Source organism: Anopheles coustani, chromosome 3 (genome assembly GCF_943734705.1).
Source record: "Anopheles coustani chromosome 3, idAnoCousDA_361_x.2, whole genome shotgun sequence".
NCBI classification, from domain to species: domain Eukaryota; kingdom Metazoa; phylum Arthropoda; class Insecta; order Diptera; family Culicidae; genus Anopheles; species Anopheles coustani.
The window spans coordinates 48,782,071-48,796,570 of NC_071288.1; the positions used below are offsets into that span (position 1 = coordinate 48,782,071).

General features: G+C 41.2%; 1 protein-coding gene across 1 annotated transcript; it reads right to left on the minus strand.

Annotated features, from left to right (window-relative positions):
- Positions 1-785: 785 nt before the first annotated feature.
- Positions 786-10,466, minus strand: LOC131262288 (glucose dehydrogenase [FAD, quinone]-like). Its single transcript, XM_058264261.1, has 5 exons — positions 10,422-10,466; positions 7,441-7,756; positions 1,560-2,459; positions 1,057-1,493; positions 786-992 (listed from the first exon to the last, which is right to left on the minus strand). The coding sequence occupies exons 1-5, from the start codon at positions 10,464-10,466 to the stop codon at positions 786-788; spliced, it is 1,905 nt and encodes a 634-aa protein (XP_058120244.1).
- Between the last annotated feature and the right edge of the window lie 4,034 nt (positions 10,467-14,500).

Consider the following 14,500-nt stretch of genomic DNA (forward strand, 5'->3'; position numbering starts at 1 on the left):
GCTGGTTCTAGGACACATTGTCCTTCAACTCACTAATCAGCTGTTCAAATTGCTGTTCCTTGCTACTTTTAATAGCTCTGCTTAGAGCCTTGCGCGCCTGAAGGTGAAATGCGGCAGCTGCCGATCTCTCTTCTGAGTTCGGAAGTTGCAACAGCAGCAGCAGCTTTTTTTAGAATACCATTTATACACCACACTCAATTCTCTCACGGCAATTCGCAATCTTTCCTTGAGGTTGCTTTCACCTTTTCTCAGAGTGTATACACCGACGTTACAATAATCCCGCGTGCGTTGAGAAAACAGCAAGGCCATTTGTACTACGGACATAATCCGAACTCACATGCACCCACACACACTCGCCGTATTCTGCAAAAGATCTTACCTCGAAACATCCCTCTGTTTCCTGTCAGAACCTTTCATCGTTTCCTTGGTGCTCCCCCCTTTTACTTCAAGAAAAACCGATAATCGGTTAGTCAAACAAACGCCACCGGTTCGAACATACGATTTTAACCGTTTGTTTACAATAAAGGCAGTCTCTTTATTTCGTTAAATTCTACACGGCATTTACATTGGCGGATTTGCTGGATACTGGTGCGACTGGAAAAAGGCGACCCGGAACCTTCGAGCCGTGGAGAGTGCACTTGCGGTTCCGCAAAATCATGTAACAGTGATCCCCGATGTAGGTCGAGAGTGATCTCACTTAAGGAGGCTAGTTGACTAGAGGAGAAAGATCGTGCACTACATTTTGCTTTTCCTTCGCGGATTGGAGAATCTTGAACTTTTTACGTTCAGCGAATTTCGTTGACCCAGAATTCCTTCACCATGTCGGCAGCCTTCTCACCAATCATGAACACGACCGCATTGGTATGCGACGCTGGAATGGTGGGAATGATCGATGCGTCCACAACGCGCAGTCCGCGAATGCCGTACACTTGCAGTTGCGGATTGACCACCGCTTCCGGGTCGGTTGTGGGGCCCATCTTGCAAGTACCACACTGGAAATGGAAAGAACGTTGAACGTCAGTGAACTCAAACCTCACAACGGTGTGCGACCCTTACCTGATGCTGCAACGAGCTACCGATTCGCCGAATGGCACACTCCCAGTATTCGTCACTCCGGAAGCGATGGCCCTCGCATCCCAGAAATGGGGTGGTGTGTAGTTTGGCCCCGAACGATCGGAAGTGACGGGACTCTACCAGGGTCACCGTCAGCTTCGCACCCTCGCGAAGTACCGCCAAGTCGTCGTAGTTTCCGAAGAAGTTCCCATCCATCCGCGGCCAACGGAATGGGTTGGCGCTCTTCAGGTAAATCCGGCCGCGGCTCTTCGGGCGCATCAGGATCGGAGAGATGGCGAATGCATGCTTGCCAAGGATAGTTCCATACGTCCGGTGGTAAAACTCGTCCGTGATGCCGATGGTTTCCCGCAGCGAACCCGACTCGTCGTTGTTGTACGCACCGGTTCCCATCACTAGCTCAATGTCCGGGTAGTCCGATGCTGGGTAAGAATCATTGGAATGGAACATTAATGTTTACTCCTCAATCCTCGATAAAGTTTACTCACGTGTGTAGCTGATGTTGGTCTTCACGAACGCCACACCTTCAGCTCCTCCGGGAACGGTGAATGGTCCACGGCCGAATAGAAGGTAATCGAAGATGTACTTTGGTGAACGCATGTCACGCTCCCGCACGGTAACGGGCTGGTTCACGGGAAACACCAGCCCAGGCAGGTTCACGTGATCCTGCAGATTATACCCGACTGGTAGGTCTTGTACGACAGGTACTCCGACTTGCTGCAGATGTTCGCGCGGACCCACGCCCGAAAGCATCAGAAGTTGCGGGGAAGCGATTGCACCGGCCGCTAGGATCACTTCCTTGCGCGCACGGATCACGTAGCGCCGCTTGTGCTTGATGAACTCCACACCGTACGCAAGCTTCGTCAGAGGATCGATCAAGATCTTCGTAACGCGAGAGTTCATCGAGATGTCCAGGTTTGGACGTCGTGCGGCAGGTACCAGGTATGCCTTTGCCGCACTGCACCTTCTACCGTTGCGCATCGTTGCCTGGGCCTTACCGAACCCGAGCTGAATCTCGCCGTTCGAGTCCGTCTCGAGGTAACCGAGTTCCTTACCGGCGTCAATGAAGCGCCTCAGCAGAGGCGTTTCGAACGAAGACTCTTCCACGTCCACCGGACCGACGGTGGATCGGTACGGGGACGAGCGTAAAGAGGGAATTTTAACTCGCTCCGACTTTTTGAAGTACTCCAGCACATCTCGATAACCCCATCCCGGATTGCCCGCCTGTTCCCATCCGTCGTAGTCACGTCGATGTCCACGGGTGTAGATGAGAAAGTTGATCAGACTTGTTCCACCGAGTCCACGGCCCTTTGGCCAATTGCAAACGCCACCCTTCAGACCGAGACAGGCGCCCTCCATTGGATCCGCCTTGTAACCCCAGTTGTAACCTGAACAAATGATATGGAAGTATTAAAAAAAATATTATTATTTAATTAAAGTACGTATTTTACTATAATATTTTAATAAAAAAGAGTGCGTTGTAATAAATTTTCGGCGGCAATTTTTTTTAACAGCCACCCAACGGTTCCAATTATTTGAATTCGCTTTTGCAGAGTTTTGCAGAACTAATGTCGGAGCAGTACAAGAGAACGAACTAACCGTCTGACGCACACAGAATAGAATATGAGAACAAGCGAGAGCGCGTACTGCAGAAAAGAAAGAAAGGGTCGTGCCAAGCGTTCCAAGAAATAGGGATGCTATTTTTAGAAGTTTCAATGGACGTTTATCCATCGCTAAAACTAAAATGGCTTGCACGAACTATATATATGATTACTGTTAGCACTTTTCTCGGGTAGTCTGCTATTTCCCATGGTTGAATGGGGGAAGTTACCATGAACAACATTGCAAGCTATTGCTAAAACTTGTCGTTTTCAATCGCCGTATTCAATCATTATAAAATAAAAAGGGTTATGTTTTCAAGTACTGATTGTTAACAGAAAAATCCCTTGACCAGGGAATAGATTCGACTACTTTTTGCTAATTTTTGTGAACAGTTTTTATTGAATAAATTTACCTAGTTTTTTTGTATGGCTCTTTTCTATCATTAGATAAATATAATCTTTAACCCTCAGATCTACAACCACCTAGCTGAGTAAGTTTGACCCTTTTATTTTGCAATTACTTCGAATTGAACTGTTGTATCGAAATTCCTGCAATGCATCAAGCAACATGTTTGCTATCTTTTTGCCGAAAACCGATTTTTTATTTTTATTCTAATTTGTTTTTCACCAGTTTTCGATTTATACCCCTTAAATCTACAACCGCCTAACCGAGTAAGTCATACGTTTTGTACGGGAGTTTTTTTTTTCTGTACCAAGGCATACCACCAGTAGCGGAGAGGAAAAGAGAAGCAGCTCGGGTTTTTCTTCAATGCTGTGTTCAAAATTTATGTTGAAAACAATCCTAATTTGTCTAAGACACACTATAAAAGACTGTTTTGCAACAACTCCTCGAACAATTAGTAATGATATAAATTCTAAGACGATCTACAAATATGCATATCATGCGACATTTTGGACCACACAGCGGCATCGGAAGCATACTGGTGAACTTTCATCGTTTGGTACACAAATTGATTATCAATTCAAAAAAAAGGAAACTGTTCTTTGTGAAACAAAACGATCGAATTTATGTAAATGAGCTAAGCGTTAACATGTTAAGGCTTAAATATAAGATGTAACAATGTATGATGAAGAATTTCCTGCAGATATGACACTGAATTTACTGAGTAATATGAACATTTCCAAAACGTAAAAATTTTGTAGAAAAATATTTCTAAATCTTAGAAATTTCAATTTATAAGCAAAAATGTTGGAAGGCACTAAGAAGTCACTTCACCAGAAACTTAACAAGTATAAACAAACACAATTACTTATTGAAAATGTAAGGCTTACAGAGTTGTCCATTGCAGATCCAAGGGATAAAATATATTTGAATGACAAAAATGCTTACTTAACGATTTTTTTAATATAATTATTTAAATGGGATGTGTAAGAAAACATTCTCAAGTACATCAGTGAAAATTTCAACTTACTATACCATCTACAACAATTGATAAAAGCTTTGAAGCACAGCAAATGCAAACTCCCATACAAAACGTACCGGTAGCGCCGGTTAGAAAATCAGCCCACGCCGGGGCTCACCACTTCGACGGCGTGGGTTCGAATCCCAACCGAGACCGTACCCCCTCCTGTACGAGAGGACTTACTATCCACGTACAACAGGGAATCAAGTCTCGTAAGCCCTTAAAGGGCAGGCATGAACAAGAGGTTGTTACGCCAAGAAGAAGAAGAAGATACTTGAGAGTGTTTTCCAAAATATTGTATAGTTTTAGAAATTCATTAAGTATGTTAATTGGAGTTTAAACAAATTTCACCCTTTACATCTACAACCATTTACATATCTATGTAGAACATACATTTTACATAGAAGTTTGCATTTTCTATATTTTAGTACTGATTTCTTTTCTCTTAGATACTCAACTAATTGAAAAGTTTTGGAAAGTTACATAAAATATTGTAAAAATGAATAAATAGTCACTCGCTTCATGCTATCTTCATGCTTCAACTAGGAACAGAGTTTTGTCTTTTATTTTGTTCGTTTTTCTTCGGAAATGCTGTTCCTAGCTATTCTTCTATGGCTGTTCGGTTATATCTATTCTTAGGATTGACTTTTTCCATAACTCTCACTTTTACTTAGCTTTTGTTGTACCTCGAATCATATGCATAGTCGAATAGAAGCGGATTAATAAACGTGCTTGTGGCGCACATATTCTGAACAAAATTATGTGTAGTCTACTTATATTTAGTATAAGATTAACATTTTAAGACCTAAACGTAAGGCATATTTGCTTAAACTAAAGGATTCGTGTTTCCGAATGAAAAATACACATTTGAACATTTAACAATTGTATAACATTTCTGGAAAAAAATTTGAATAAATTGCTGAAAATTTCAAGTAATTCAGTTTTAATGCTCAAAGATGTGCATACTGAAAAACAGAAACTGTAAACTCCTGTTTAAACTGTTGAAGCTACACAGGTTTGGGTTGTCTACTCGGGTAGTCCGGTTGATCGTTAACGTAGGTAACTTTGATTGAACGGGTGACGGTTAACCTTCAGATCTACAACCGCCTACCTGGGTAAGTTTTGCCCTTTTATTTTGCAATTACTTCGAATTGAACAGTTATATCGACTCGAAATTCCTGGAATGCCTCAAGCAACATGTTCTCTATCATTCTGCCGAAAATCGACTTTTTATTTTTATTCTAAGTATTTTTTTACACCATTTTTCTATTTATACCCCTTAAATCTACAACCGCCTACCCGGGTAAGTCATACGTTTTGTACGAGAGTTTATATTTTTCTGTACCAAGACAAACCACCAGTAGGTGAAAGGAGGTGCCCCTCGGGTTTTTCTTTTTATATTTATATTGAAAACAATGCAAATTTATCTAAGACACACTATGAAAGACTGTTTTACTCCTCGAACTCCTCGAACAATTAGTAATAAGATAAACTCGAAGACGATGTACAAATATGCAAATTATGCTACATTTTGGACCACACAGCGGCAACGAAAGCATTCTAGGTGAACTTTCATAATTTGCTACACAAAATAATAATTTATTAATTGCAAGAAAATCATGATGCAACGGGTTGAATTAAATACAAAAGAAACTGTTATCGTTTGAAACAAAACGATCGAATTAATGTATATGAGCTAAGTTTTAAAATGTTAAGGCTTAAATATCAGTTGTAACAATGTATAATGAAGAATTTCCTCCAGATATGCCACTGAATTTACTGAGGAACATGAACATTTCCAAAACGTAAAATTTAATAGAAAAATATTTCTACATCGTTGAAATTCAATTTATAAGCAAAAATGTTGAGGGCACCAAGAAGTTACTTCACCAGAAACTTAAGAAGTATAAACAAACACAATAACTTATTGAAAATGTATGGTTTACAGAGTTGGCGATTGTAGATCTATGGGATAAAATATATTTGAATGAAAAAATTACTTACTTATCGAATTTTTAATATTATTATTTGAATGGGATGTGTTAGAAAACATTCTTAAGTATCATTACTGAAAATTTCAACTCACTACGGCATCTAGAACAAAAGATATTAGCTTTAAAGCACAGCAAAATGCAAACCCCCATACAAAACCTATGGCCTACCCGGGTAGGCGGTCGTATGTTAACGTAGGTATTTTTGGTCGTAGACCTGAAGGTTAAACAGCCACTCAACGGTTCCAAGTATTTGAATTCGCTTTTGCAGAACTCTACAAATGTCGAAGCAGTACAAGTGAGCGTTCAGCGAACGTCAGTCTGACGCACACTGAATAGAATATGAGAACAAGCGAGACAAAGCTCATACCGCAGAAAAGAAAGAAAGGGTCGTGCCAAGCGTTCCAGGAAATAGGGATGCTATTTTTAGAAGTTTCAAATGATGCTTATCCATCGCTAAAACTAAAATGGCTTGCACGAACTATATATATGACTATCGTTAGCGCTTTCCTCGGGTAGTCTGCTATTTCCCATGGTTGAATGGGGGGAGTTACCATTAACAACTCACTTAGGATTCATTCCTACACAAAGGAGATCGAGCAATCGATATCAGAGAGAAATCTGCGTAATGCAAGCAAACGAGTATGATCAAACCGTTCTTCGAACGTGTTAATCCAAACCTGCAAGCAATTGCAAAAACAAAGTCGTGTGTAAGCTAGACATCCTCTGCGCAAGTGGGGGAAGTTAGGCCATTCACCAATCGCTATTCGCAAATCGCCAATCGCAAAAACTTCAAGTACATGTTACGAGAAAAACTACATGACCAGGGAATAGATTCGACTACTTTTTGCTAATTTTTGTTAACAGTGTTTATTGAATAAATTCACCTACTTCTTTTCTTTTATTATTTAAATATAATCTTTAAATGTTTTCTTCAGGTCAATTTAAAATTTTTTAGGTCTGCCCTAAACCCATGCGCGTTCTACTGTGCAACTGCCAAATGCGATAGTTGATATCACACTTTTCAATTAAATCTTTTGACTCAAAGCAATAACTAAGATTTTTCAATTAAAACATAATTTTTACCGAACGAATAGTAAGAAAAAGCAAAGGAGTAAATATACTCATCCACTGTGCAGAAATAAAGTTTGCTTCAAAATAGAGCAATGCAACTAAGTGTGAAGAAGAATAACGGCTGGTATAATTCTACCATTACAACATGTACATGATTGACCAATGTATTATGTATTTTCAGAAGGATAAAAACTCAATAAGAGACAGAGAATTAGTATCAACACATTTTTTTCATTTAAAAATATCTTTACTTCACGTTGTATCATGGCCATTTCCTACCTGTAATGGTGGTCAACCCCGCCGTTAAGGGTACCTCCGTTAGCATGTTACCCTCCTTGCCGGCCTCGAGCAGCAACACGTTCCATTCACGAAGTTCCGTCAAGCGGTTGGCCATCACCGACCCACCGGAACCGGCTCCGATGACGATAAAGTCGTACTCCTTCCGAAAGATATTAGTGTCCGGAATCCGATCCGAAGCATTATTAAACAGTGCACTCGTTTCATCGAACAACGTTTGAAAAAAGGTACTCTCGCTGGCCTCGATCTTTGGACAGTAGTAAAGGATCAGCACAAAACTAGCTATGAAATATAGAGTCTAGAAGAAGGAAAACATTTTTCAAATTAGTTAATTGTGAACGATACAAACCAACATACACAAACGAAAAGCAAATATGGAATTTAAAAATATGTTGTTTATAATGTTCAATAATATATTTTTCAAACACGAAGTGTGTCACAGTGTGACGACTACTGGATTGTATAATGGAATTGAAAATGTTTATTTGGTTATTGTTGTAAAATAAAATAAAATGTTGTCACAAATGACATCAACAGACATTAGTGGCAACATTAAACTGACACACGCAATCGCCACTTTGGCCATCACAATTATTAATTTATTTCCTTGATCGTACGAATCTAAGGCAAGCTCGAAACCTCGAATAAATGTGTTGCACAGATGTGCAGGTTGACCTAAGCTTGCGCTTGACCATATCGGAAGTATCTTCCGACATACTTTCAGCGGCAACTATCGTTTGAAAGTTTTAAAATCGTGTTGTGCCTACAACTTAATTTTTCACTTAACCCTTCGTCACTCGCACCAGAAATACCGTCACAAATGTGGTGGAAAAACGAATGCACCACCAAATGAGCGCCGTGACCTTTTGCCCAATCCACCATGAAAATAAATGGCTTAGAGAGAAGAGCAGAAAAGTCTAATAAATTAATAACCCACCGGGGAAAACCCTAAGGCACTGGAATGTCGCATCGTATCCTAGGCACCAATAAATAAATCGATGATTTGTCCCAAACAGTCAAAAACCATTGACCTCATATTTAAACATGGTAAATACATTCCGCTGAGAAGAAACGAATGATATAACAACATCCCTTTCTAAAGCGATCGAATTTCATCCTATTTATGGGTCTAAATTTCTGCGGTTTTCGGTGTCAAATTAGACAATCAAATTTATTCGCAAAATTGCTTAATAGGAGCACACAAAGTCTAGCAGATGTTTCCCGTTTGAAAGCAAAACTCGCTGTTATTTGAGTCACACGATCCCGCATCTCATCGAAATCTTCCAATATCGTCATGAGTCGTCGATCGTTACAAACGGACCGTTACACGAACGCGGCGCCACTGGGTTAACGGACCAATTCACCTTGAACTTACTAATATGGTCGTATGCCACATGAAGAGATAACCTACATACACTTTACCATAGGAGGAGCAATTGAAAAAAATGTTGATCTTCAAGAATAAATAATTTCATTGATTCTGTTTTGAGCAATGTGTAATTTTTTTTAGATTGATTATTTACAAATTTAAGATGGTTTGAAACTCTCAATAATGGTTCTATTGTTATTTTATTTCATTTTCTATTCTACTGAAGACAATAAAAACAATTGTCATCGATCAAACGTCGCTAAACTGATGTGAAACTGTAATCTTATGCTACCGCAAATTGATCTTAGTTTTTGTTTCGATATCGATCATCTTTTGTTATGCCCGTCCTTCACGCGTTTACTAGACTCAATGCGTGCTGGTTTTGGTTGGCATTCCAATCCACGCTGTCAGAGCTATGCTTACGTTCGTAGATTGTAACCGTGGACAATGCATGAGATAAAAGAAACAAAAAAATATAAATGACAAACATACAAAAAAAAACATTCAAAAATCAATCCATAAAACAAAGCCACAAGAAACAATCTGTACACCGTCCCACACTCTACCTTCGATGGTTTCTAATTGATCCGTTAGTGGTTAAATTTGCTAACGGCCGCTAATTGGTAGAACCAACGGAATCGTTACGCCGGCAGCATCAGCACCCGGCGACCGCCTGCACCCGAACTCCATTTCGAAGGGAAGTGAATCATTAACGACCGCGCGGTTTGACAGAGCAGGCCTTGACCGTCAACCGTCGGCGCTAGCTGCTTTTCAGCCATACAGTAGCCGCCGGTTGCGGAACGGAATGGAGGGTAGGATGACGTGACGATTCGGTGGGCTTTGCCGCGAGTCGCGTCAGTTTTTATATGCCGCGAGCAAAAAGTAGAGCATGAGGAATAGATCGTTGCACTGCGCGGACCGCGAGCTGATACCTGTTTGATTTAAATATGCACCTTTTTTTATTTCAACCCGGGTTTATTTTTACTGTTTGGACTTAGCGTAGAAATTTAGCCACCGAAAAATTAAAACTATTACGTCAAATAAGTATTTAATATTAACTAGATAAGAAATATTTTGATTTAATATCTATAGCATTCTGCTCAATGTGTTTTGACGGTTCGTTTAATCACTAAAATATAGGTTGAGTTGAAATTTGTTTATCCGTATTTTCTCAAAATAAACAAAACAAAATTACCCCCAGCGCTTAGATAACTGCTCAGAATAACTAGCTTTACGTCACAATCTAATAACCTACAATCTCTGAACGCTGTTTCTGCACTGGCCAGAAAAGATAACTCCCCTTTCCCGTGCGACCACATTTCGTCATAACCAGCATCACCAGCGTCTCGTTCGCAGATTATTTCTCTCGCCGTACAACTATGCAAAACCGTCGCATAAATTACACTGCTCGCGCAAGGCAGTTCCTGAGCCACGATCGGCACGAGTCGGACGAAAGGAAAATGCAGCTACCAGGCGATCAATTATTTCTGTCCACCACTACGGAGAACGGCCAACACGTCGGGCCGGAGAAATGGATCGATATGGAGTATCGTTTGATGCACTATGGCGCTGGCTTGAAATCAATCGTCCTTACGCTGGCAACCAATTCCGCTCGGAATTCATTACTATCCTCGCCCATGCCGACCTAAATCCAACGGGCTTCGAGATTGTCCCAATCTATCCGGTGGCCGGTTGGTGTCGATTACAAAACCAAATAACCGACCCAAACGTGGTATACGTTCCCTCGCTTTAAGTCGGATGTTAGCGAACCATATCGGAGGAGTGGGATTAGAACTAATTTAGCTTGAAATAATTGTTCGCTTCCCGAGCGCGGCCCTAGCTTATGCGTGTAGTCCCAGCGTTTTATAAATTAGTTTTGTATTGATCATATCTTAAGAAAGGCGGCGGGGAATACTTTCTAAATTTGTTTTAGAGAATTAATTCTAACCAGTCCTTCAAAGTCATTTATTCCATTTATCCTCAACCAAATCTTTTGCGTCATTCTGAATTCATTGGAAAAACCATTTCAATTTGGCGTACAATTCCCAAAGACGTCAGACAACTAAAAGACCAAAGAATTCCCAAATCCGTTTGACGTCAGGCAATATTCTCGCCCTTCTTCCCAATGGAATTCACGAAAACCTGTTCGGGAACAACGTCGGTTCGATCAAATGCCATTTGGCAGGACTTTGATTCACTTTCCAATGAAAAAAGCTCCCTTCTTCATAATGTTTCGCATCTTCTTAAAATTCAGGGAACCTCGTGTTTAACAGCCACAAATGTTAAACGATCCGAATTGTTGTGAGAAACCAGCTTCAGATCGTGAAACTGGTCCTGGGGTAGCATTCATTCTATGATTACTGCTACAGAGGCCTTTTGTCTGGCGTTTCCGGTTCCATGTGCGGAAAAATCCATCACTATCTGGATAGTTGATCGTAGACAGGAAGAACCTGTTGTCATACTCCGATAGTGCCCCACCCAACACATGTAGACCATAATACATTTCCAAAGACTTGATGGGTCATCTTCTATTGCTTTAGTTTAATTCTACATAACGACTAAAGTTTACCAAATCATGTCGTATTGTGTGCCAAATATCCAGCAACAAAAACATATCCTAGTGGAATCGCGTGAAGCTGTACCGCATAACTTGCCCTCAGTGACTTTCGAGGAAACCTAAAACTCCTACCACGGCCTTAGGTTAGTCACGTCAACCTAACGAAATCAAGATCATTGTGAACGTACCCCATTGAGCCCAGAACCCGTCCATACTCATGGTCGACAACGCTGCCCTGGGTCGACTCTTCGAACATCGTCAGTCATACGTTTAGGTGCGAATTACGACACCGGACTAAGTGAGGGAAACAAATACGTCACTGAGGTATGTCGCGAAAATGGAAAAAAGAAAACATATTGAATAATCTTTGGTGGCATTGAATTTTTATGAGCCTTCGGACATCGTCTTCCAAACAAAGTCAGGGCTAGAGTCCTAGCAATCCTAGCTTATGTTACATAAGCTAATGCGTTGAAGTGGAAATGGCGAAAATAATGACCTACATACTTTCTCTGTTGTCAAAATCAAAAATCATTGTTGTGTTTAAGTTTATGTTAATAAATGTTTGTAGCAATTAGTATATAATTTCTTCAAACATGATCATGCCTTTACAATAATAACATTTAAAAATCCATATTGTAGCTTGATAAACCAACCACAAGCGTACCTTGACCTACTTTCATTGCGATGGAACCAATCTTAAAACCATAGCAACCGGTTTCTGAAGCAGATTAAACCAATGGCGGTGATGCCCTTCGTGAATTTCCAGTGTCGCTACATTCAAGATCAATCCTCTGCCCCAATATTTTATCCAATGACCAACGATTCTGAGCCACGATTGCTTAAAAGCATTCTTCCGATCTTCGGCTGGTCATTATCAACCCTTGATGGACCAAACGGCCCTAAAGACCTTCGCCTTGGCTTTGTCACGTAGTCTGAAGCCCACGGATACCGACCTTCGTAGGACAACTCCTCTTCCATTTTTCTGGCTCACTCTTGTATAGCCGGCAGAGGCGCAGGCACGGACAAGAGCAAACAACCGAACATACTGGACGGTGACAACGGCAACGACAACGACAACAACAACAGAAAATGATGCATACTAAACTAATCGATGTCCATTTGTCACTGTTTGCAGTACACTAAGCACCACGCTTGCACGCACGCCGTCATGGAATGACGGTACGGAAAAACAGAAACCTGTTCGCCACAAGTTGCCAGAGGTCTGCAGGTAGTTTAGTAGGTTTGGCGGAGTCGGAGGGGAAAAAACTTCTCGACAGTAGGTCGCTTCAAGAACGCCCAGCTCGTGCTCGAAGTAACGACGGGGGATGCATACATATTTCCTCTTTCGATGAAAAACATCCCCTGCATAAGCATTCCGCATGGGGTTCGCTTCGTTTCTAATGCAGTTTCTATGCAAAACATCTTCAAACGCAACCATTGGCAATGGCATCAATTCGTCGACGAGGATTGTGACATGCATTTCGAGACTTTGTGCAAAAATCGAACCGAGTTTCGTCCCACACACACGAACTGGAGAAAACACATTAAAATCTGTCAAAGCTGGATGATTGGATGATCAATCTCCAGCACGCTCGACCATTAGTCCGACCGTCTTCCAATGTCAGCTGAGGTCACCGACGGTAGTTGTGACCTGCTAGGCGGATCGGTTGCCTCCCAAGCGCCCCAAGATTTGACGGTGATCGTTGGGAACATAAATCTTATTGGCGCATCGACGGTTGTCGCCTCCGTTTCTATCGCGCCGGTCTTTTGGGTTTGGGTTAACAGATAAAACGGTACGCGACCACGCGGAATAGACCTCAGCCACGTTCATTCATCACGAGACAAATAGACCTCCGTTTTGCGTTTGCAAACCCGAAGCCTGTTCCGAGTCTAAAAGTAAGGGAAAGTGTGGCAAGATGCCCCGGTGGGGTGAGACGCACCGCAATTTTTTAACTGAAAAATGCTATTAAACAAAAAGCTAAGCAATAGAATATGTTCATTAGCGTATCTTATACATCCTATATGAACTTGAAAGGCTCTACAATAAGATCTGACAGAGAAAACAGGATAAAACAATTAACGAATGAAATTATGTAAGATTTCTCTACGATACTTAAAGCTACAACAAGTGGTAAAATGAAATATTCTTTTACCAACTATCTTAATATGTTACTTAACGAATACTGAATAGAATTGGATGCATAATTCTGGTTGTGGATGAACCGGTTTATGTGAGGCAGAATGCACCGTTATAAATGTTAAGCATTTATTTTCATTTCATCAACACAAATTTTGAATTTAGAGTTGGAAGCAAAACTAAATGTTTTAACATAGTGTACTGTGAGATGGAGTTACAGATAATCAATAAAATACCATTTTTTTTTTTTGCAGTAGAAGACAGGTTAGAGAATCGACATATAAAAATTTGGGGTATTTTCCATGAACGTTCTGACAGAAATTAATAAGAGAATCATTTTGCCTCACATTACCTTAAAGCAGGCTTCCAGCGTCTACGAAGAAGGAAATGGGGCACCGCCGGGCAGGGGACAAAGCTATAGACAATGAAGCGGCACCCTTATCGGTCTGCTGGCTCGAAAACTACAAAACCAGTTCGGCCCACGGAACAGGGGTCGGGTCGCCGCCGGATTCAAGGTGAGCGACACGGCACCCCAGCATCCCCTTGCGCCATATTGGTCCAAATTATAATCCTCGCAGTAGCACCGTGTCAGCGCGCGGCATCTGAACACGTTCTAGGCTGCGGGGAAGAAATGGTAGGAGAAAAGCGAACTCGCCAGACGGGGAGAAAAAAGTTGTAAGATGAAAGTAAAAGCCCACCCGTGGGAAAAAAAAGAAACCCAAAGTGCATCGTTGCCTTTCGGAATTTTGAGCCGAAACAAGCTCAAGGTTATGCGAGGAGAGCACACCGTATTCGACCACGAAAGTGCATTCGATGCATCGACCTTGGTGGCTTCTTAAGGGGAAAAACAACTGGTACCAGTTGCTTACGGGAGAATGTGTCCCGAAGTAAATCAACCAGCGGAGAGTGTCATGTGTTGCATCAACTGATTTAACAAGCTGGTCATAACGACAATGTAAAAACATTGCAAAAAGTGGAT

What these genes read in the sequence shown, in the direction of transcription:
- LOC131262288 (XM_058264261.1), bottom strand. Translation starts at nt 10,466, where the DNA reads ATGGGCGAGGATAGTAATGAATTCCGAGCGGAATTGGTTGCCAGC. An exon ending in GAGCGGAATTGGTTGCCAGC is followed by an intron (nt 7,757 to 10,421) that starts GTAAGGACGATT and finishes TCCTTCTTCTAG; the next exon opens with ACTCTATATTTCATAGCTAG. An exon ending in GTAGCTCGTTGCAGCATCAG is followed by an intron (nt 993 to 1,056) that starts GTAAGGGTCGCA and finishes TTCCATTTCCAG; the next exon opens with TGTGGTACTTGCAAGATGGG.